This window comes from Garra rufa, chromosome 15, assembly GCF_049309525.1.
Source record: "Garra rufa chromosome 15, GarRuf1.0, whole genome shotgun sequence".
NCBI classification, from domain to species: domain Eukaryota; kingdom Metazoa; phylum Chordata; class Actinopteri; order Cypriniformes; family Cyprinidae; genus Garra; species Garra rufa.
In genome coordinates, this window is record NC_133375.1 from 44,285,208 (window position 1) to 44,310,149 (window position 24,942).

At 31.7% G+C, this 24,942-nt stretch overlaps 2 protein-coding genes across 2 annotated transcripts in view; one reads left to right on the top strand and one right to left on the bottom strand.

Annotated features, from left to right (window-relative positions):
- Nucleotides 1–24,942, bottom strand: part of LOC141286736 (leucine-rich repeat-containing protein 2-like) — a 371,513-nt gene that overhangs the window by 68,796 nt on the left and 277,775 nt on the right. The window lies entirely within an intron of this gene.
- Nucleotides 2,455–24,942, top strand: part of LOC141287779 (centrosomal protein of 120 kDa-like) — a 23,864-nt gene continuing 1,376 nt past the window's right edge. Inside the window, exons 1-14 of the mRNA XM_073819906.1 lie at nt 2,455–2,589; nt 4,706–4,862; nt 4,944–5,058; nt 7,169–7,304; nt 8,848–8,996; nt 9,091–9,288; nt 11,659–11,883; nt 13,839–14,100; nt 16,688–16,856; nt 16,943–17,092; nt 18,814–18,996; nt 21,501–21,594; nt 21,695–21,838; nt 23,325–23,414. Coding sequence (XP_073676007.1) covers nt 2,541–2,589; nt 4,706–4,862; nt 4,944–5,058; nt 7,169–7,304; nt 8,848–8,996; nt 9,091–9,288; nt 11,659–11,883; nt 13,839–14,100; nt 16,688–16,856; nt 16,943–17,092; nt 18,814–18,996; nt 21,501–21,594; nt 21,695–21,838; nt 23,325–23,414 — 2,121 coding nt within the window. The 5' untranslated portion in view covers nt 2,455–2,540. The remainder of the gene's footprint in view (nt 2,590–4,705; nt 4,863–4,943; nt 5,059–7,168; nt 7,305–8,847; nt 8,997–9,090; nt 9,289–11,658; nt 11,884–13,838; nt 14,101–16,687; nt 16,857–16,942; nt 17,093–18,813; nt 18,997–21,500; nt 21,595–21,694; nt 21,839–23,324; nt 23,415–24,942) is intronic.

The following is a 24,942-nucleotide window of genomic DNA, read 5'->3' on the forward strand; positions in this document are numbered from 1 at the left end:
TTACTTTTTTATTGACAAGAAAATATCCGAGTTACTTTTTCAAATGAGTAACGCCAGTTACTTTCCTCCATTTATTGATTAAAAGCTTTCCTGTCCCCATGTTGAGAGAAATTGTAAGATGTTACTTTAGTTCTAGAATAAATGTGAACATGCATTAATTCATCTCACTCACTAAAAAACAGATACAGTGTTCTTCAAAATGAATAAAAACACTGAAATTCAACACAAACCTGCAATAATTAAATGTTAAATAATACAAATATCCTTTATGTATTTAATCCCATTTTATTAACCGATGTCTTTGCTGCCGACCTTCGATGATCCAATTCGTCCAAACTAATAAGCAAAGATTACTCAAGATAATCTAACATTTGTTTTCCTTTTTTATTGCTGTAGTGTTGACATTTTTTCTTCTGCGGTCTACTGTACAGACGGCAATTTACTTTTCTCTAAGCCTGAGGCTTTTGGTGTGAAAAGGCTTTTACATTTGACAAAAATCAAACTTTTTATATTAAAAACAAACAAGCAAGCCCTGCCCAGATTTAAAAAGTAACACATAACTTTCCATAAAATGTAAGTAAGTAACGTAATTAGCTGCCTTTTTAGGGTGTATAAACAAATGTTCTTCCAGTAACGTTATTATAACATTCATTCAGTTATTTGTTCATGTAGTTCAGTCAATGGTTAGCACAAAAACATTAGACCAAATATTGTTTTAGAACATTCAGGAAATGTTCAAAAGTAACTTTCCCGTAATGTTTGCAAAATGATAAATGGAGTGCTTTCTTAATGTTCACGGAACCCCAAAAATAGCATTTTTACAATATTTCCGGATGTTTGGATCATTCAGAGACCATTAAAAGAGAAATAATGGTTTCATAACATTCTTAGAATATATTTTTGTTATCTGGGATAAAATCATAATAAACTGACATAAGATCTGCATGATTTTTTTTTTTCTGGTCTTGTTGTTTTACTTATATACAATATACTTATGTACTTATATTTATATACTATAAACAACTGTGGTAAATACTTCACAAATAATTTGTCACTACCGAAACAGCAATAATAATTTAATTAGCAGGTTTATATTAATGTTTTTTAAAGATGTTTCTTCTGCTCATCAAGGCTGTAAAATATTATTTCAATTTAAAATAACTGCTTTCTATGTTATAGTATATTCTATGCTATAAGTATATTTTAAAATATAATTTATTTCTGTGATACAAAGCTGAATTGTCATCATCATTACTCCAGTCTTCAGTGTCACATGATCCTTCAGAAATCATTCTAATATATAAATTTATTATCAGTTATTATTATCAAAGGATTCTTTAACAAATAAAAAGTTGAAAATATTTTGTAACAATATAAGCTGCCATCTAAAAGTTTTTTGTGCTTTCTTTTTTTTTTGAAAGAAATTTATATTTTTATTTACCAAGAATGTGTTACATTTATAAAAAGTGATAGCAAAGACTTACATTGTTAGAAATGATTTCTATTTTGAATGCATGCTGTTCTTTTCAACCTTTTATTCATCAAGAATCCTGAAAAAAGAATCACAGGTTACAAAAAAAATTAAGCATCACAACTGTTTCCAACACTGATAATAAAAGTAATAAATCAGTATATTAGAATGATTTCTGAAGGATCATGTGACACAAAAAAAAAATCAGCTTCGCATCACAGGAATAAATTATATTTTAAAAAATATATAAAATAGAACACCATTATTTTAAACTATAATAATATTTCACAATATTACATCTTTTTTCTGTAGTTTTAACAAGCAAATGCAGCCTGCATATAAGAATTCCTTAAAAAACATTAAAACTTCTACTAATTTTTAGCAGCAATGTATATATTTTTTGCTATTTTATTAAAAATTTCAGCAGTAAATCAGTCGCAGTTACATTTTTAACAATATTTGAAGTGTAATTTATGAGATTTCTTGTATTTTTAATCCAATTTTGCTTTGTAAAAAGAAAAAAGTTTTCTTTTCTTTTATTTTTTACTTCACTTCTTTTTAAAAGAATCACAAAGATACTTTTAAAAACAACAATGGAAAGCCACCTCCCAGTTGAAAGTACCCAATAAATGATGCTTATATATAGCTATACTAAGCTTACTATAATTGAATACAATAGATAATTGATCTTAGTAAACATCTAAGAGTTGAATACTTACATGCTTTTTAAAAATGTGTTTTGTTCGTGGGACAGCAGTTTGCACCAGTTCTGTAGAATAACCTATATTTAACTTTCATTAAAACATTCTGTGACTTACCTCATCTATTTAATAATTTCCACAAAAAGACAAAAGATTGTTTATTTATGAGCGTGTAATGCGCTCTTCCGTCCTGCAGAGGCAGCAAGACTCACTCACTTCCGCAAACACGCCGCTGTTTCCGGCGGAAGTGCCGCAGGCTGACAGTTACCGTCGTTATTTGAACACAACAGACGCGCTGAAAACAAACAACAGATGAAAAAACGTCCTCGAATCGTTATGAAAGTGTTTAATTAACACACAGAAATGACATGGCTTCTAAATCCGAGCAGCTGCTGATTGTTGTGTCTATTCTTGAAGGTAATCGTGAGGTTTATTTATTTATGGAGGATCAAATCAAAGCGAATGCAGTAACTTATCAATTATTAATGATAGTGGCTTTATGTCATAATAATCACCTGTGCTTTTCAAAGCTTGACTTGCGTATTGGTTTTTTCTAAATATGTGTTTGTTGACAGATATGTCAATAAAACAAGCTTTACAAAAAGAACCATGTTATTCTCTACAGTACTTTAAAGAGCCACATTTATCATCTGAGACCATTCCTGTACCATTGCAACACTGTAATATTTTTTTATAATACTTTTAGATCTGTATGTTTACTCTATATTAATAAGTTAAATTATTTTTATTATTACCAATGTTGAAAACAGTTGGGCTGCCCAATATTTTGATGCATTTTATTTTATTTTTAGCATTCACAGATGAATAGAAAGTTCTAAAGAACAGCATTTATTTGAAATCGAAATCTTTTGGAACTTTATAAATGTCTTTACTGTCACTTTTGAGCAATTTAATGCATACCTGATGAATAAAAGTGGTAATTTATAATTTATCAAAAAGTAATTTCTAATTAATCGAAATATATTTTAACATTAAAAAGTCTTTGCTGTCACTTTTGATCAATTTATGCATCCTTGATGAATAAAACTATTAATTTATAATTTAAGGAAGCAATTTCTAATTAATAGAAATATATTTTACCATTATAAATGTCTTATTGTCACTTTTGAACAGTTTAATGTGTCCTTGATTAATAAGTATTAATTAATAATGTTAAAAAGTAATTTCTAATTAATAAAAAAATATTTTAACCTGATAAATGTCTTTAATGTCGCTTTTGATCAATTTAATGCATCCTTGATGAATACAAGTATTAATTTATGATTTTACAAAGTAATTTCTAACTAATAGAACTATATTTTAACATTATAAATGTCTTATTGTTACTTTCTCTAAATTTAAAGCATCCTTGATGAATAAAATTGATAAATTTATAGTGTAAAATAATCATTTATAATTAATCAAAATATATTGTAACATTTATAAATGTCTTTAATATCAATTTTGATCAATTTAATGCATCCTTGATGAATCAAAATAGTAATATATAATTTTAAAAAATCATTTATAATTAATCAAAATATATTGTAACATTTATAAATGTCTTTAATGTCACTTTTGATCAATTTAATGCATCCTTGATAAATAAAAGTATTAATTTATGATTTTAAAAAGTAATTTCTAACTAATAGAACTATATTTTAACATTATAAATGTCTCTACTGTCACTTTTGAACAGTTTAATGTGTCCTTGATGAATAAAACTGTTGATTTATAATTTAAGGAAGCAATTTCTAATTAGTAGAAATATATTTTACCTTTATAAATGTCTTATTGTCACTTTTGATCAATTTATGCATCCTTGATGAATCAAAATAGTAATATATAATTTAAAAAAAATCATTTATAATTAATCAAAATATATTGTAACATTTATAAATGTCTTTAATATCAATTTTGATCAATTTAATGCATCCTTGATGAATCAAAATAGTAATATATAATTTTAAAAAATCATTTATAATTAATCAAAATATATTGTAACATTTATAAATGTCTTTAATATCACTTTTGACCAATTTAATGCATCCTCGACGAATAAAGGGTATTCATGTCTTTTTTTTTAATTTTTAACTTACTCTTTTGAATGTTAGTGTATTCCAGTTTCAACAAAAATATTGGGCAGCACAAATGTTTTTAACATTGATAATAATCATACATTTTTGTTGAGCAGCAAATCAGTATATTAGAATGATTTCTGAAGAAACGTGACACTGAAGACTAGAGTAATGATGCTGAAAATTCAGCTTTGATCACAGAAATAAATTACATTTTAACAGATATTCACATAGAAAACAGCTATTTTAAATTCTAATAATATTGTACAATTTTATTTTGATCAAATACATGCAAGGTTTGGTAAGCAGAACAGACTTATTTATAACTTTTCATGGCTAGTGTATATTTTTTGAGTATTATAATCACTGTAGCTCAATGTTTGTTTATGTTTTGAGCACTTTTCCAGTCTATATTCCTCTGAAGCATCATGAGTAATCTGTGTTGTGTTCATCAGGCCGTCAGTTTCCCAAGAGTCTGCGGCACACCCTGATAGTCGAGGCTCGCTTTGACGGAGAGACTTTGGCCACAGACCCTGTAGAACACAAAGATCAGCCGCAGTTCTGCACAGAACTGGCCTGGGAGCTCGACCGCAAAACGCTGCACCAACATCGGTGAGTTCTGCTCGTCTGATCCACTTCAACATGACCATCATCCATCAGTGTTTGACTCTCACTCTTTTGCTCCTCACACAGACTCCAGAGAACACCCATCAAACTACAGTGTTATGCAGTCGACTCCAGCACGTCTGCCAGAGAGTGTGTGGGATATATCATCCTCGATCTGAGATCAGTGCAAGAGATCAAGCAGGTCAGATCATCTACTGTCTTATGCACACTGTATAAATGTCCTATTGCTCTAAGTTTGGGATCAGTAAGACTTGTAATGTTTTTCAAAGAAGTCTCTTCTGCTCATCAAGGCTGTGTTTATTTGATCAAAAATACAGAAAAAAAACAGTAATATTGCAAAATGTTATTACAATCTAAAATAATGGTTTTTAATATATTTTAAAATATAATATATTTCTGTGATGCAATGCTGAATTGCCCTCAGCTGTTACTCCAGTCTTCAGTGTCACATGATCCTTCAGAAATCATACTGATTTATTACTTTTATTATCAATGTTAAAAACAGTTGTGCTGCTTAATATTTTTTTGGAACCTGTGATACTTTATTCAGGATTCTTTGATGAATAACAAGTTAAAAAGAACAGCATTTATTCAAAATATTAAATCTTTTCTAACAATGTAAATCTATGCTATCACTTTTTATCAATTTAGCACATGAATAAAAGTATGAAAAAGAAAGAATACAAATTGACTGACCCCAAGTTTTTGAACAGTAGTGTATATTGTTATAAAACCTTTCTATTTTAAATAAATGCTGTTCTTTTGAACCTTTTATTGATAAAAAAAAATCCTGGACAAAAAGTATCACAAGTTCCAAAAAAAATTAAGCAGCACAGCTGTTTTCAACATTGATAATAAAGTAATAAATCAGTATATTAGAATGATTTCTGAAGGATCATGTGACACTGAAGACTGGAGTAACAGCTGATGATAATTCAGCTTTGCATCACAGGAATAAATTATATTTTAAAGTATATTAAAACAGTAACTAATATTTTATATTGTAATAATATTTTACAATATTACAGTTTTTTTTCTGTATTTTTGATCAAATATATTCAGCCCTGATGTGCATAATAAACGTCTTTAAAAAACATTTTAAATCTTACTGTTCCCAAACTTTTGAGCAGCAGTGCACATATTTTTTATGTTATTAAAGTCTCACCAAGGCTCAATTTATTTGTTCATAAATACAGTAAATATTTTAAAATATTATTGAAAATTAAAATGACTCTTTTCTGCATGAATATCAGTTAAAATGTATTTTATTCCTGCAACCAAAGCTGTATTTTCAGCATCATTACTGCAGTCTTCAGTGTCACATGATCCTTCAGAAATCATTCTAATATACTGATGAAAATTCAGCTTTGCATCACAGAAATAAATTATATTTTAAAGTATATTAAAATAGTAAGCAATATTTTATATTGTAATAACATTTTACAATATTACAGTTTTTTTTCTGTATTTTTGATCAAATATATTCAGCCCTGATGTGCATAATAAACGTCTTTAAAAAACATTTAAAATCTTGCTTATCCCAAACTTTTGAGCAGCAGTGCACATATTTTTTATGTTATTAAAGTCTCTTGTGAATCAGTCTTTTCTGCTCACCAAGGCTCATAAATACAGTAAACATTGTAAAATATTTTTGCAAATTAAAATGACTATTTTCTGCATGAATATCAGTTAAAATGTGTTTTATTCCTGCAACCAAAGCTGTATTTTCAGCATCATCACTGCAGTCTTCAGTGTCACATGATCCTTCAGAAATCATTCTAATATACTGATTTGCTGCTCAAGAAACATTTCTGATTATTATCAATAATGACCAATGTTTTTGTGGAAACTGCCATACATTTTAGTTTTCAAGATTCACAGATGAATAGAAAGATCAAAAGAACAGCATTTTTTTTTTTTTTATAGAAATCTTTTGGAACATTATAAATGTTTTACTGGCATTTTTGATCAATTTAATGCATCCTTGATAAATAAAAATATTAATTTTAATTTTTAATCTTCTATATCCAAACTTTTAAGGCTGTGTATCCTGCTTCCACATTGATAATAATCAGAAAATCAGTATATTAGAATGATTTCTGAAGGATCATGTGACAGTGAAGACTGGAGTAATGATGCTGAAAATTCAGCTGCGCATCACAGAAATAAATTATATTTTAATTTATGTTCATATAGAAAACTGTTATTTTAATTTGTAATAATATTTTACAATTTTTACTGTATTTTTAAGCAGTTTTGTCTTATTTAAACGTCTTCTATGTCTTCTTTAGGCTCCTAAATGGTATCCTCTGCTCAGTAGTAAGTACACAAAACTAAAACCTGCTCTGCTGATCAACATGATCTTAGAAAACGACACCAAACCTGCAGCTGAGCAGTTCAAGGCAAAGAAAGCTCCACCAAGACCAGGTACCTGACACACATGAACACGTCGAATGTTTGTGCTTTCTTTCCATTTGAAACTGTCGTTGTTTCCTTTGCATTTTCTATTTTTCCTTCTGTTCTCTGCTTCTGTTGATGGGTTTCAAAGCTTCATGTTCTACTTGCATGTTTGCTTTTCCACTCTGTGTCTCAGGTCAGTGCTGGTTCAGTTCTGTCTCTTAAGGCACTTTTGTTAAAATCAACATAAAATAAAAAAATAATAGTGTTTTTTTTTTTTGGGGGGGGGGGGGTGAAGTATAATAAAACAAATTAGACAAATTAAATGCGTCCTTAATGAATAAAAGTATTAATTTATAATTTATAAAAAGTAATTTCTAATGAATAGAAATAAATTTTAACATTAAACATTTCACTTTTAATGCGTCCTTTATGAATATAAGTATTAATTTATAATTAAAGTAATTTCTAACTAATTTATGCATTCTTGATGAATAAAAGCATTCGTTTACAATTTATGAAAAGTAATTTCAAATTAAATGAAATATATTTTAACATTATAAATGTCTTTACTGTCACTTTTTCTTGCAATTTAATGCATCCTTGATGAATAAAAGTATTAATTTATCATTTAAAGTCATGTTTTAATTAATTTATGCCTCCTTGGTGAATAAAAGTATTAATTTACAATTTATAAAAAGTAATTTCTAATTAATAGAAATATATTTGAACATTAAAGATGTCTTTACTGTCACTTTTGAGCAATTTAATGCTTAAAAATACTTACAAATAAAAGTGTTAATTTATTAAAAAAAGTAATGTCTAATTAATAAAATTATATTTTAACATTATAAATGTCTTTACTGTCACTTTTGAGCAATTTAATGCATCTTTGATGAATAAAAGTAATAATTTATAATTTAAAAAGTCATTTTAATTAGTAGAATTATATTTTAACATTATAAATGTCTTTATTGTCACTTTTGTTTAATATAAAAAATAATAATAGTCTCTTCCAAATAATAATAAAAACAATTATTTCAAATGTTTTTGTTAATTGTTAGTAGGCTGAAATAAAATAAAATAAAATAAAATAAATATTACTTAGTTTTATTTATCTCTCTTGAAATTCGTGTTTTTTTTTATTAATATTAATTCATATATTATTGAGAAAAAGTTGATAAATATATTGGTAAAAACTGTAACGAAAACTGAGGTAAAAATAATTTAAATGAATGCTAAATTGTAATGTTATAAAAAATAAATAAAATTACAAAAGCACAAACAAAACTACTAAAAATTTATGTAAAATTATTAAAATAAAATGAATAGGTAATGCAGAATATTTATAAAAAAATGTAGTAGTATATAAATAATACTAAAACAAAACTGATGTACCATTGGTTAACTTGTAGTAAAACGCAGTTATTGTTTTAGGCTGTGTTTGCGTTGATGTCAGTAGTTACACAGTAATTTAATGCTGGTTAATGTGATGAACCATAAACAGATGGTGAGTGTTGTTCATGTTGACTCTAATGAAAGTTTCATTAATGAAGTCACTGTAACTCTGTAGGTTCTCCAACACTGGTTCCTCTGGAGTCTGGTAAACTCAGAGCGGTTCTGAACGAGGAAGAAGGCTTTCATCAGATCGGACCTGAAGATGTCTGCGTCGACACGTTTGTGCTGTCGGTAACGGTTGCGTTTGCTACTAAACTGGAGCAGGTACTGGAGCTGCTGTTGTTTTTCAGTCTCATCACTATATTTGTACTTATTTAATGGACATAATGAATCAACTACACATTTTTCTCCTCATCAGTTGATCTCCAGCTCGACTAAGCTGTCCAGCGAGGGCTCTGAGTTCTTCTTCTATTACACTCTACTGGGGAACGACGTCACCAGTGAACCTTTCCAGAACCTCCTCAGTCCAAACTTTGAGCCTGAGCGAGCGTCCGTCCGCATTCGCAGCAGTGACAGAGTTTTGCGGCTCTTCCTCAGCCAGCAGCCCTGTCTGCAGGTCAGTACTGATTTGTAACATTTGTAGTGAAATGATACAGAGTCAGTTCGGGACATTAGAATGAGTTTGCGAATCATTTGAGTCTTCAGAACGAGTTCACGAATCATTTGAGTCAGTTCGGGACATTAGAACGAGTTCGCAAATCATTTGAGTCTTCAGAACGAGTTCACGAATCATTTGAGTCAGTTCGGGACATTAGAATGAGTTTGCAAATCATTTGAGTCAGTTCGGGACATTAGAATGAGTTCATGAATCATTTGAGTCTTCAGAATGAGTTCACGAATCATTTGAGTCAGTTCGGGACATTAGAATGAGTTTGTGAATCATTTGAGTCTTCAGAACGAGTTCACGAATCATTTGAGACTTCAGAACGAGTTTGCAAATCATTTGAGTCAGTTCGGAACATTAGAACGAGTTCGCGAATCATTTGAGTCTTCAGAACGAGTTCACGAATCATTTGAGTCAGTTCGGAACATTAGAACGAGTTCGCGAATCATTTGAGTCTTCAGAACGAGTTCACGAATCATTTGAGTCTTCAGAACGAGTTCACGAATCATTTGAGACTTCAGAACGAGTTTGCAAATCATTTGAGTCTGTTCGGGACATTAGAACGAGTTCGCAAATCATTTTAGTCAGTTCGGGACATTAGAACGAGTTCGCGAATCATTTGAGACTTCAGAACGAGATCGCGAATCATTTGAGTCTTCAGAACGAGTTCGCGAATCGTTTGAGACTTCAGAACGAGTTTGCGAATCATTTGAGTCTTCAGAACGAGTTCACGAATCATTTGAGACTTCAGAACGAGTTCACAAATCATTTGAGACTTCAGAACGAGTTCGCAAATCATTTGAGTCAGTTCAGGACATTAGAACGAGTTTGCGAATCATTTGAGTCTTCAGAACGAGTTCACGATTCATTTGAGTCTTTAGAACGAGTTTGCGAATCATTTGAGTCAGTTCGGGACATTAGAACGAGTTCACAAATCATTTGAGTCTTCAGAACAAGTTCGCGAATCATTTGAGACTTCAGAACGAGTTCGTGAATCACTTGAGACTTCAGAACGAGTTCGCGAATCATTTGAGACTTCAGAACGAGTTCGCGAATCATTTGAGACTTCAGAACGAGTTCGCGAATCATTTGAGACTTCAGAACGAGTTCGCGAATCATTTGAGACTTCAGAACGAGTTCGCGAATCGTTTGAGACTTCAGAACGAGTTCGCGAATCGTTTGAGACTTCAGAACGAGTTTGCGAATCATTTGAGTCTTCAGAACGAGTTCACGAATCATTTGAGACTTCAGAACGAGTTCACAAATCATTTGAGACTTCAGAACGAGTTCGCAAATCATTTGAGTCAGTTCAGGACATTAGAACGAGTTTGCGAATCATTTGACTCTTCAGAACGAGTTCACGAATCATTTGAGTCTTTAGAACGAGTTTGCGAATCATTTGAGTCAGTTCGGGACATTAGAACGAGTTCACAAATCATTTGAGTCTTCAGAACAAGTTCGCGAATCACTTGAGACTTCAGAACGAGTTCGCGAATCATTTGAGTCTTCAGAACGAGTTCGCGAATCATTTGAGTCTTCAGAACGAGTTCGCGAATCATTTGAGACTTCAGAACGAGTTCGCGAATCATTTGAGACTTCAGAACGAGTTCGCGAATCATTTGAGACTTCAGAACGAGTTCGCGAATCATTTGAGACTTCGGAACGAGTTTGCGAATCATTTGAGTCTTCAGAACGAGTTCGCGAATCATTTGAGACTTCAGAACGAGTTCGCGAATCATTTGAGACTTCAGAACGAGTTCGCGAATCATTTGAGACTTCGGAACGAGTTCGCGAATCATTTGAGACTTCAGAACGAGTTCGCGAATCATTTGAGATTTCAGAACGAGTGTGCGAATCATTTGACTCTTCAGAACGAGTTTGCAAATTTTACTATAGTGTAAATGTACACATAGAGGACACATAGGATAAATATAGAGGTCTGTTTTTTTTTTTAAGATAAACTGAACTTTAGATAGTTTCCATGTACTTGTTCAGATCAACTTTGAATAAGAAAATAGCCATATTTTCATTTATGCATGTGAAATTAAATGACATTTTCTATATTGTCTTTTAAGTAGGCAAACAATCCAAAGAAAACTTTAAAATAGAAAGAAACGTCACTTACAAAATCACAGAGAGCAACTACCAAATTGGCCCCCAGCAATAATATTGATCTAACAATTAAATGTATTTTAATGGGTGTCACACCTGTTGGTGCGAGAACAATAGTCCGTTTTAAATGATAATCTCACTAAATGTACATGCAGTCTGTGGTAATAGTGATGAATGTGCAGTATGTGATGTTGGATGTGTTTTGCACAGATTCATCTCTGCTGTGGAAACCAGTCTCTGGGCAGCACTGAGGTCAGTCTCAGTGGGTTAATAAAGAGCAGCGCTGATCTGACCAAACATCCCTCCACTATAGAGGGCGCTTTCATCCTGCAGCCCCCGAACCGACTCAAACCCAGCCTGCAGACTGTCCCTCCGGACCTCCAGCCGACCGTGGGTGTGTCTGTGACGCTGAGAGCCGAGGATACCAATAATCAGGTCCGATCATATGGGTCTATCATAAGAAAGTTGAAAAACTGTTACTTGAAATAAAATACTTTAACTGACTACATAGTTAATAAAAATGAGCAATGTGGCCTTGGGAACTTGCCGAAAGTAGTAGTTTTTTTTATTTTTATTTTATTTATTGTTAAGATAACTCCTGCCCAGACCAAAAATAGCATTTATTAACTTGAAAAAAAGCATATTCATTTTTTTAATCAATTAATAAAAATTATATTTATGGTTTTATTTAATATTTAGATACCTCAGAAATCACAAGTTCATGCCCAGACCAAAAACAACCTTTATGAACTCGGTTGGCATAATATTTTTTTTTTCTTTTCAGTTAAAGTTTTTTTTTTTTTTTTTTTTCAATTAACAAAAATGTTTGTTTTTATTGAATATTTAGATACCTCAGAAATCAGAAGTTCCCAAAAAAAGCATATTCATCTTTTTCTGTTAAAGTTTATTTTTTATTTAACAAAAACAAATGATGGTTTTATTTAATATTTAGATAACTGTAAAATCAGAAGTTCCTTCCCAGACCAAAACATAACCTTTTTAAACTATAAACTATAAAAAAAGCATTTTTTCTATAAATTAACAAAAAATGTTTGTTTTTGTTTAATATTTAGATACCTCAGAAATTCTTGCCAAGACCAAAAATAACCTTTATAAACTAAAAAAAAGCAGAAACCAAAAATAACCTTTATGAATTATAACATATAATTTTTTTCAGTCAACAAAAATGTTTTTTATGATTTTATTTAATTGGATGAATTAAAAAATATCTCAGAAATCAGAAGTTCCCAAAAAAAACATACTATTTTTTTTTCAGTTAAAGTTTATTTTTATATTTAACAGAAAAAAATGGATGGTTTTATTTAATATTTAGATAAATGTGAAATCAGAAGTTTCTTTCCCAGACCAAAAATTACCTTTATGAACTATAAAAAAGCATTTTTTTCAGTTAAAGTTTTTTTTTTTTCAATTAACGAAAATGTTTTTTATGTTTTTATTTAATATTTAGATGAATCAGAAGTTCCTGTCCAGACCAAAAATACCTTTATGAACTCCAAAAAAGCATATTATTATTATTTATTTATTTTCAGTTAAAGGTTGATTTTTTTTTTTTATTCTTTTATAAAAAAAATTGTTGTTGTTTTATTGTATCCTGCACATACCAAAAATAACCTTTATGAACTATAAACAATTTTTGTCTCTTTCAATTAACACAATTTTTGTTATGGTTTAATTTATGGAATATTTAAATGCCTTTAGAAATCAGAAGTTCCCAAAAAAGCATATTAATTTTTTTCAGTTAAAGTTTATTTTTTTATTTAATGAAAAAAAAAAAGATGGTTTTATTTAATATTTAGATAACTGTAAAATCAGAAGTTCCTTCCCAGACCAAAAAATAACCTTTATAAAGTATAAAAAAAGCAATTTTTTTTTCATTTTTTCTTTTAATTAACAGAAATGTTTTTTTAATGGTTTTATTGAATATGTAGATAGCGTATACATTTTTTTTTTTCAGTTAAAGTTTTTTTTAATGGTTTTATTTAATATTTAGATACTTGTGAAATCAGGAGTTCCTTCCCAGACCCAAACATAACCATTATGAACTTGTATAACACCAAAAAAAAAAAAAATAGATTTTACAACTATCTCTTTAACCTAGGATAGTCTATGTTTGCATACACCTGTTTTCAGCATCTTGGCTCGGATTTTTTTTGTCATTTTGCATGTGAAAATTATAGCCACTCATTTAATTTAATTTAGTGCAAGAAATATTTACTAACACCATAAGTTGATTTGTAATCGTACAAGCATTTAGAATTGCCTCTTCAATAATTATCTTTTATTTCTTATTTCTAGGCTCAAGTTGTCATCTTTATAGTGTTATTAGTTACAGCCTTTCAGTGTTCTAACAGGCATATTTTTGTAAACAGCTCGACGCAGCCATTGAAAATGGACCTAAAACTCCAGTAAAGAAAGGCCCCGTTCGAGCCGGCCTTCATGAACGTCCCTCAGAGGAGCCCAGAGCCTTAATAACCCCATCACCAGTTAGGAAATCACTGGATCAGCCTTTCCGATCTCCAGCTGTTTCTCCTGAACCCCAACACTCTGAGAGTGAAGCTGAGAGTCTGTGCAGTGATGAAAGACAGGCTCCGCCCACTACACATGGCAGACAGGCCCCGCCCACCACACATGGCAAGTATTCAAGCACATGTAGAATTTATGGGATTAATAACAGCAATTTTCATTGTCATATTTCCTATAGAGTTCTGCAGGAGACCTTTTAGTTGAATAGGTTTTTTATGTCTTAAACACTTTATTATCATATCTGTAAAATTTAAAATCCAACATCTGTGTTGATATATTAGAAATCCGTGCTGCTTTTGTATTATTTTGGTACACAGTAGTGTTGCACAATATACTGGTACTAAAAAGATATCATAATACCAATCAAAAAAAGATTCCATTCCGCATTTTACTAGTAGCGGTACTTTAAGAATACATTTTGATTAGACCGGTATTAACTAGGCTTGGGAATTGTAAAAAATTTGATCAAAATAAAACTTGAGAAAAAAAAAAAACATTATATAGGTGGGGCAACCACATAGCAACACCTCAGCAACCGTCCCGGGTACTCTAGCAACTGCATAGCAACAGCCTAGCAACCACCCTGGGTACCCTAGCAACCGCATAGCAACACCTTAGCAACCAACGTTGGTACCCCGTCATTCTTTTTATCATTCTATCTCTGACAAACTGTATTGCCTTCAAAACATTCAAACTTTTTAAAACTACTTAAATTTTAAATGTTTCATGCATGCTAGAAACATGTTTACAACTTGCTAATTATGCTAAAAAACATGTATTTATTCTTATATATCGGAGTCGTACATTAGGCACACATAAGTCCGCTGTTGATTCACAAACTATTCTTGATTTCTGGGCTCTGCTCCATAGTATTTTTGCGTGAAATTTCTAAAAATTTGCATAGTTGTCCAAATGAATGTCTTGTGAGTGTCCTGCTCACCCATAGAGGTGGATCTTCAGGGTCAGTAGTGTTTATGCAAATATTAGCACCAGCATAAACAGATTTAGAATGTATTCACTGTATTTTTCATTTGTTTGTTTATTTATAATAAATACAAACAGTAGATATTCAGTCAGTCCAGTTCAAATTGGACAGGTTTAGTGAGTGGTTTTTTGGCATCTCCCTGTTGAATGTTTGAGAGGTTCACTTACTTATGAAGAATGTCTGAATTAAAGAATTCAGGAGCTGTAAATCTGTATATGTGTATATACACATGTTAAAAAGTTGAAACTGAGCAGAGGGTTTTCTTTTTTTTTACTTTTCAAAAGTTTAGTTTTAATTTAAGGTTTGTTTGAATTGAGTTCTTTTATAACATGCAGTAGAAAAATAAAAAGGCAAAATAAATGTTTTGGTAATAAAAAAGGTTTAAAAATAAACGCCTTTAGAGGAAATGTCAGGCATAGGGGGCCTTGCAAAATTTACTCGAGAAGAAGGGGGGCACTGTGTAAAAAAGGTTGAGAACCCCTGTAATAAACTAATATGTTGCAAGCAAGGTGTCACGAGCAACATAGTCTCAGCCTCAGACGTGACGCCCACCGAACGTTGGCTAAATTCAAATGATACCCAACCCTAGTATTAACGCTGTTTATTTAGGCTCCTATGTTAAAGCGAAACATTGTCGTTTCTTATACAAACAGAAATGTAAAAGCGTGTAATGATAGTACTACTACTAATAAAATATTATTAAACAATATTTAAGAAATATTTCCCAGAGAAGTGATTTACCAGAATTTATTTACAAGAAAATCACAAATAACTACACAAGACAGAATTTCTGAGAAAAAAAAATCTTTATTTAATTGAATTAATATTTAGAAATTAATTCGACATGCGTTAATTGATTATTAAAATTTAATGAAACAATTAAAATGGAATACAGAAAATTTATAGAAAACAGATTCACAGGATTTGATCAAAATAAAACTTGAGAAAAAAAATAATTCTTTATTTAATTGAATTAATCTTTAGAAATTAATTAGACATGCTTTTGATTATTAAGATTTAATGAAACAATTAAAGTGGAATACGGAAAATTAATAGAAAACAGATTCACAGGATTTGATCAAAATAAAACTTGAGAAAAAAAAAAAAACATTTTATAGGTGGGGCTACCACATAGCAACACCTCGGCAACCGTCCCGGGTACTCTAGCAACTGCATAGCAACAGCCTAGCAACCACCCTGGGTACCCTAGCAACCGCATAGCAACACCTTAGCAACCAACGTTGGTACCCCGTCATTCTTTTTATCATTCTATCTCTGACAAACTGTATTGCCTTCAAAACATTCAAACTTTTAACTTTTTAAAACTACTTAAATTTTAAAAGTTTTGAAAACTTTTAAAACTTGCTAATTATGCTAAAAAACATGCTAAAACACACTAGTAACATGCTTAACATGCTAGAAAAATGTTATGTTAATGTTAAAAATTAAGGCTTTACAGCTGCTTTTCTTTGTTATCATTATCATACTAGCAACAATATCTATGTAATCCATCTATCTACATTTTCACAAAGGCTTTTACAACTGCATTAAACTTTCAAGCTGGGCTTTCTCAAGCCAGCCTAAAGTTGGTCTTGATGAACTTTTTTATCTGATTTCATCATGAAATAAGATTTGGTTTTGTCCTTTTAGCTCTTATTAAAGTTGCAAAGATCTCTCCATAATTCATGAATAACTGTGTTGTTCTTTCAGATGTACCTGCTTTCCCAGAAGTGCCTGAAGCTGATGTGGCAGATTCGTCCGTCTCTGTTTCTGCTCCAAAGATCTCCATCCCTGCCTCCGCACACCACTACTGCTTCTCTCTGGACCTGCGCAGCATCCGGGATCTCAGGACCAGCTTCTCCATCAACTGCGTCCTCAGGTGAGTCGCGGCACGCTGCCTGAGCTTTAACGTGCTTCTGTAACATGTTCCTGATCGTATCCTAACGCGTTTTCCTCCGGTCGCAGATACGCTTACCAGTTCTTCGGCAGCGCGGCTCCCATCATGACGAGTCCAGCGGTGGAGGTGAAGAAGAACACGGAGGTGTTTCTGCCGCAGTCGTACTGCGCCTTTGATTTCGCCGCTCTTCCCAATCAGCTTCAGGACACTTTCCTCAGGTGAGATCACAGCTTTACCCTAGAAATCCTACTGGATCTATAGAAGCCCGTTTCAGCCACTGAATTAAAAATAAAAAACTTTTTATCTCACAATTTAACTTTTTTCTCAGAACTGTAAGATATAATCGCACAATTTTGAGTTATAAAGTCAGAATTGCACGTTTATATCTCACAATTCTTACTTCATTTCTCAGAATTTCGAGTTTATGTCTCACAATTCTTACTTAATAACTCGCAATTGCAAGCTTATATCACAATTCTGACTTTATTTCTTAGAATTGCAAGTTTATATCTTGGAATTCTGACTTTATAATTTGCAATTGCAAATTTATATCACGCGATTCTGACTTCATTTCTCCGAATTTTGCGTTTATATCACAATTTTGACTTTAGAACATGCAATTGTGAGTTTATATCTCACAGTTCTGAGAAAAAACGTCAGAATTGTGAGAAGTCGCAATAACCTTTTATTTTCATTTTTTATTCGGTGGCGGAAATTGCATGTTTATATCTCACAATTCTGACTTAGTAACTCACACTTGCGAGTCTATATCACGCAATTCCAACTTCATTTTTTAGAATTTCAAGTTTATATCACAATTTTGACTTCATTTCTCAAAATTTTGTCTTCATTTTTTCTGAATTTTGAGTTTATGTCTCAGGATTCTGACTTTATAAGTTCCAAATTGCGAGTTGTATCAATTCTGACTTAATTTCTCAGAACTGCAAGTTTATATTTTTATACTTAATTTCTGACAATTCTAAGTTTATATCACAATTTTGACTTCATTTCTCAGAATTTTGCGAGTTGCGAGAATTTTCGCAAATTGTGAATTGTATCAATTCTGACTTCATCTCTCAGAACTGCGAGTTTGTATCAATTCTGACTTCATTTCTCACAATTCTAAGTTTATATCACAATTTTGACTCTCCACAAACAATTGCATATGCGCAGAATAGCGCCAATGTATCTAGGTTTAACATTTAAACTAACATTGTTTTATACTTGAATTGTTTATTATCTTTAAATTTTATTTTAGAAAAGTTGTGATGATTTGAGAAGACAAATTGATCAAACAGATTATGATCTGTCTTCTGCTGGGCGCTGTTCATTAAAAACAAAAAAACAACAAAAAAAACTTATATGTGACCCTGGACCACAAAACCAGTCATAAGGTTAAATTTGACAAAACTGAGATATATACATCACATGAAAGCTCAATAAATAAGCTTTCTATTGATGTATGGTTTGTTAGGATGGGACAATACATCTATTTGAAAATCTGTAATCTGAGGGTGCAAAAAATTGAAAATACTGAGAAAATCACCTTTAAAGCTGTCCAAATGAAGTTCTTAATGCATATTACTAATCAAAAATTACATTTTGATATATTTATAGTAGGAATTTTACAAAAAATCTTCATGGAACATGATCTTGTAATGATTTTTGGCATAAAAGAAAAATCAATAATTTTGACCCATACAATGCGTTTTTGACTTAAGACTGGTGTTGTGGTCCAGGGTCACATATAACAAACAAAAAATGCTCCAAACGTTTTTTCTAAATTAACGTACTAAAAACAAAACCAAATATAATCACTTTGCCATTACATACAAAACTGAACTATTTTAATACCTGAAACATTAGTATAAGTTGTTTTAGTTAGAAGGGGGAAAAAGCTGCTGTCTTAATTTGATTGTGAATCTTTGTCTGTGTTCAGGGTTCCTCTGATGGTGGAGATGTGGCACAGAGAGCCGAGTTCTGGAGATGTTCTGCTGGGTTCTGTCAGCATTCAGCTGTCTCGTCTCCTCAGCTCAGAGAAAACGCGCTTCCTCGACTCGTCCGGCCAGCAGCGCTGGAGACAGAGCTGTTCGGAGAGGATTCCCATCACGAAAGCAGACGGGTTTGTGCAGATTTGCCAATGAAAAAGACTTATCTAAGTTCTAATGAGCAGTGTAAGATGTTCATGAGGGCACAGCGGGAAGTGTTGAATCATATTCTGTTCAATCCCAGAAGGACATTGTACCTGCAGCACATAGAAATCACCTCTAGATGGCCACCTTAAAACACACAGTGCTCAAAAATTTTGATTTAAAAATATAAGAATGATTAAATGTATATTATGGACAAACAACATGTTTGCATTGTAACAGTTTGATCAGGAAGAAAAAGAAATATAAGAGAAGTAGAATTAAATAGAATAGAAAATAAACAAAACTAGAAAATTTGAATAAAATTAAAATTCTTTTTTCCTAAATGTTGCCCTTGTATTATAACAAAAAGGTTCATTGCATTATTATTCAGTAGGGCTTTTATATGTGACCCTGGAGCACAAAACCAGTCTTAAGTCGCTGGGGTATATTTGTAGCAATAGCCAAAAATACATTGTATGGGTCAAAATTTTTGATTTTTCTTTTATGCCAAAAATCATTAAGAAATTAAGTAAAGTTCATGTTCCATGAAGATGTTTTGTAAAATTCCAACTGTAAACATATCAAAATGTAATTTTTGATTTGTAATATGCATTGTTAAGAACCTAATTTGGACAACTTTAAAGGTGATTTTCTCAGTCTTTTTGATTTTTTTGCATCCTCAGATTTCTGATTTCAAATAGATGTATCTCAGCCAAATATTGTCCTATCCTAACAAACCATACATCAATAAAAAGCTTATTTATTGAGCTTTCATATGATGTATAAATCTCAGTTTTGTCAAATTTAACCTTATGACTGGTTTTGTGGTCCAGGGTCACATATAAGAAAAAACCTTTGCGTTTATTTATTTATTTATTTAAGGGATAGCTTACCCAAAAATTACCATTCTGTCATCTTTTTTCTTTTTTTGTAGCAAAAAAAGATATTTTGTATAATTTTGGGAACCAAACAACCTTAAGGGAGACACTGCAGGCAAAAACACAGTTTTTCATGCACCTGTCAAGTTTGAGATTTTAGTTTTTCATAAAGTGTTTTTCAGACTAGTGGAAAGAAAACACCCAAAAGACACTGTTAAGTTTTACTTTTATAGTACTTTATCTATTTGTGTCAATAGATTTCAATTACAATACAGATTTTTTTCTCCTACACTGAGCCATAAATCTCCACTTCAGTAGCACTTACACACACCACACTTTACATTTTTATTCTTGTCTATATCCTGAAGGTTTTTAAAGAGGGATTTGTTCATATATAATTTGCTTGATTTTATACAACATTTTATTCCACAAAAAAGGTGTCTATAAAAATATAGTTTTTCCTGTCTGTTGCAAGCTTTTTCTGAATTATGGAGTGACAAAATGTGATTCACCACATCAAGTAAAATTTTAGGCTACATGACAACAATTTGTGTCTGTTGAAGCTTGTTTCTGCCATGGATTAAATAAATAGAAAAGATAATTGCAACTTTTTTTTTGCAATTCTGAGAAAAGTCATAATTGCGTGATACAAACTCATATTTTTGAGACACAAAATTATGAAAAAAGCTCAAACATTTGGGATCAGTAACATTTTTTTATGTTTTTTTTTTTAAATAAGTTTCTTATGCTCATCAAGGCTGTGTTCATTTGATCAAAAATACAGAAATAAATGTGTATTGTAAAACATTATGACGTAAAACAATGTTTTTCAATGTTTTTCTATTTTAATATACATAATGTAATTTATATCTGTAATTAAATTTTAATTTTAATGCTGATTTATTATCACTGTTGGAAACATTGTGCTGCTTAATAGATTTTTTTAGGTTTCTTTGATCAATAAAAGGTTCAAAAGAACAGCAAGTTTTTAAAATAGAAAGATTTTCTAACAATATACAGTGCTGTTCAAAAGTTTGGGGTCAGTACATTTTTATTTTCTTTTTTTGAAAGAAATAAATACTTTTATTCACCAACGATGTATTAAATTAATAAAACGTGATAGCATAGATTTACATTGTTAGAAAAGATTTACTGTTTTTTAACTTATTCATCAAAGAATCCTGAAAAAAAAAATCACAGGTTCTAAAAGGCAGCACAACAGTTTCCAACATTGATAATTCTAATAATAAATCAGTGTATTAGAGTGATTTCTGAAGGATCATGTGACACTGAAGACTGGAGTAACGGCTGATGAAAATTCACCTTTGCAATTCAGGAATAAATTATATTTTAAAGTATAGTAAAATAAAGACCATTATTTTAGATTGTAAAAACATTTTGCAATATTAATGTGTTTTTTCTGTATTTTTAATCAAATAAATGCAGCCTTGATGAGCAGAAGAAACTCATTTAAAAAACATTCCAAATCTTACTAATCACAGACTTTTGAGCAGCAGTTTAAAGATTACATCATGATTTCCTGTTTTATCCCGTGGTGGAAATAATCTTCTATAGGTGTGCGTTAGATGTTTAAACTGAATTGTGTGTGTGTGTAGGTCTGAGAAGTTGGCTGAACTCTGTTATGTGAGCGTTCTTGAAGATCTGGGGTTAGTGAAGGCTCAAGACATCGTCGTCTCTGAATCGTCACAGGTGCGGCACTTTCGATTGATTACTGACTCTAGCTCTTGTTCTGTACCTGAATGTTGATTTGGCTTGCACAGCAGAATTATTGGTAATGTTTGTTCATCAGGGGCCGACGGCAGCTCTGGCTCCTCCTCCTCAGGGTCCCAAAGGGGCGGAGACTGTCACTCGACCTCGAGAGACCCTGGAGTACAAGGCAGCGCTGGAGCTGGAAATGTGGAAGGAGATGCAGGAGGATCTGTTTGATAATCAGGTGTGGATCTGTTCATCAGTCACTGATTTCAGATCGAACACATCAGATATCAAATGTATCACGAAAGCAATTTTCATTGTCAATTTTTTAATTAAGGTGCTATAAAGAAGCACTAACTAGGGCTGTCTAAAATAATGAAAAAGAAATTAAAATTTTGTACTTAAATATGATTTGAATTTAAACTGCATAATTTTAGTTGGGCTAAAATTTAAATAAGCTTTTGGCTTCTCTCCTGATGCCAAGAGGGTGCACTGAGCAAAATATGACTAACGCATGTTTATTCGAAGCAATAAAATGTTTCAAATAATGTTTATAAACCAGTTATAATTAGTTAAGTTGCTTAACCCTGTAAGTGTCACCGGCACTCTTCGTTTCGTTGTCATTGTTGATCACATATTTTAGTAATCATCATAAATTATATATAATTTTAAAGCTTGAAACCTCAGAATTACCATTTATAAATCAGACATTCCTTTACCATGAAAATGGTACTTTAAAATCTAGTGGGTGGAGTCAAGTGTCATTTTAAAAAAACATCTTTTATAATCAAATTTTTTTATAATCTTGACAAAATACATATTGTCTCAAGATTCCACATTTGGTCTTTTTTTTTTTTTTTGAGAAATTTAGACAAAAATTAAATGGAATTTTGATGGCACCTGGTGGCTGTTTGTGGTATAACGCTCTAAATAAAATCTCACAGGAACCTCACATTTGTTTCTATCAACTTCAAATTTGGAACATAACTTATTTAGACATAAGGCTTTAATTTTATAGTCGTTTTGGATTTAAAAAAATATTTAGTAAAATGTTTATGAACATGGGTGAAAACTTTTGACCAGAATGGAGATGTGTACATTTTTCTTTTTTTGCTTGAATATCATATTTTTTCATTTACTACTGCCCTTCAGAAGACCAGTTAAATTTGACCTGATCTTCAAATTCCAAAAGTTTTCAACCCCCCACCCCACCAATGCATGTTTTTCCTTCTGGAGCATCAGTGAGTGTTTGAACCTTCTGTAATAGTTGCATATGAGTCCCTCAGTTGTCCTCAGTGCGAAAAGATGGATCTCAAAATCATACAGTCATTGTTGGAAAGGGTTCAAATACACAAAAATGCTGGAAAACCAAGGAATTTGTGGGATTTTTTTTGAAGAACAGCAGGCAGTTTAACTGTTCAGGACAAACAAGGGACTCATGAACAACTATCACTAAAACAAAAAAACACAGCTGTGGATCATTCCAGTAACAACACAGTATTAAGAATCAAGGGGATGTAAAGTTTTATTCATAAATTCAACTACTATTATTTTCTCTCTTATTTTGGTAAAATAATTAAGTTTAACCAATCATAACGGAGGTCATTTACAGAAGTGTTGATCTTCAGGGAACAAATAAAATGCCACGGATGTCTACTAGAATTTGTTTGCTTTAATATATTTTGTCTTGCATTAATAATGAGTTGTTGTGTTTGTTTTGTCCTCAGCTGAAGCAGAAGGAGCTGAGTCACATGCAGGCGCTGGCGGAGGAGTGGAGGAAGAGAGATCACCAGCGGGAGGCGCTCATCAAGAAGAAGGTCAGACACTGAGGATTGTTTCAGAAACCCATAACAGGATTAGTTCACCTGAGATGTTTTTGTTTTTCAGGAAGTCAGGAAAATATTTTTTATATTTAATTACATTTATTTATTAATTATTAGTGCTGTAGTCCCTATTGTATCTGTATGTTTTCTTATTATTTTCATCCAATGGGAGTCTATGGCAGCCCTATGAACAGAACATAGGAAAATGATGACATTTGGCACACTTGTAGTGATGGCCTTGAACCCCTAATTCTAGAAAAAATAAAATTAGTACAGCTGATTCCTCTCCTCACGCTGATCACATTCAATAACTTACATTAAGACTTTACCCATTATAGTAGCAGGTATTTTGAAAAGTACAGTATTCTGTTTTTTTGCTACTTCTAATTGAAAGTTGATCTAATTCTTCCCAAAATTGGCTCAGATGATGTCTGGACTGAGCTGCACAGATATGACTGAATTTATTTATTATTATTCACCTTTGTTCAAAAGTTATAATGTCACAACTTAACGAGGTTGAGCCAGAATTGGTTCAGAGGCTGTATCTCGGCCAAACTTTGATCAGTTGAAACGAAACTTGGTAAGCCTCATCAACACCTTGATCTGAGGGTCCATGCCAAAGTTGGGTGATGAGATACCAAATATGCACAATTTTGCTTATAACTTTTGAACAGTTAGTCAGAAAATCATTATATTGGTGTCTGCTTGCAGCTATATTTAGGGGCCAAGCCCAAATGGCTAGAGCCCCTATTGTATCTGTATGTTTTCTACTGTTTCTTATTCATTTTGTCCAATGGGAGTCTATGGCAGGCCTATGAAGGGAACATAGTAAATTTGTGAAATTTGGCACACTTGTAGTAATGGCTATGAATAGTGATCTGACAAAATTCGTGGTGTCTAGGACCAACTCTGTAATGCCAACACTAGTTCAAAAATTCAACATTTAAATGGTAATAACTATTGAACCCCTAATTCTAGAAAAATGAAACTTAGTACACTTGATTCCTCTCCTCATGCTGATCACATTCAATAGCTTACATTTAGACTTTACCCATTACAGTAGCGGCCATTTTGAAAAAGTACAGTATTCTGTTTTTTTTTTTTTTTTTTTTGCTACTCTTCCTTGCAAACTAATCCAGTTCTTCCCAAAACTGGCTCAGATGATCTCTGGACTGAGCTGCACAGATATGACTGAGCGGATTTGTTTTATTCACCTTTGTTCAAAAGTTATAATGTCACAAAACTTAACAAGGTTGAGCCAAAATTGGTTCAGAGGCTGTAACTTTGATCAATCAAAATGAAACTTGGCATGACTCATCAACACCTTGATCTGAGGGTCCATGCCAAAGTTGGAAACAGCACCACCTATGGGTCACGAGATACCAAAAATGCACAATTTTGCTTATAACTTTTCAACAGTTAGTCCAACAGTTAATCCCAAAGGGCTAAAGCCCCTATTGTATCTGTACATTTTCTTGGTAATAACTCTTGAACCCCTAATTCTAGAAAAATTAAACTTATT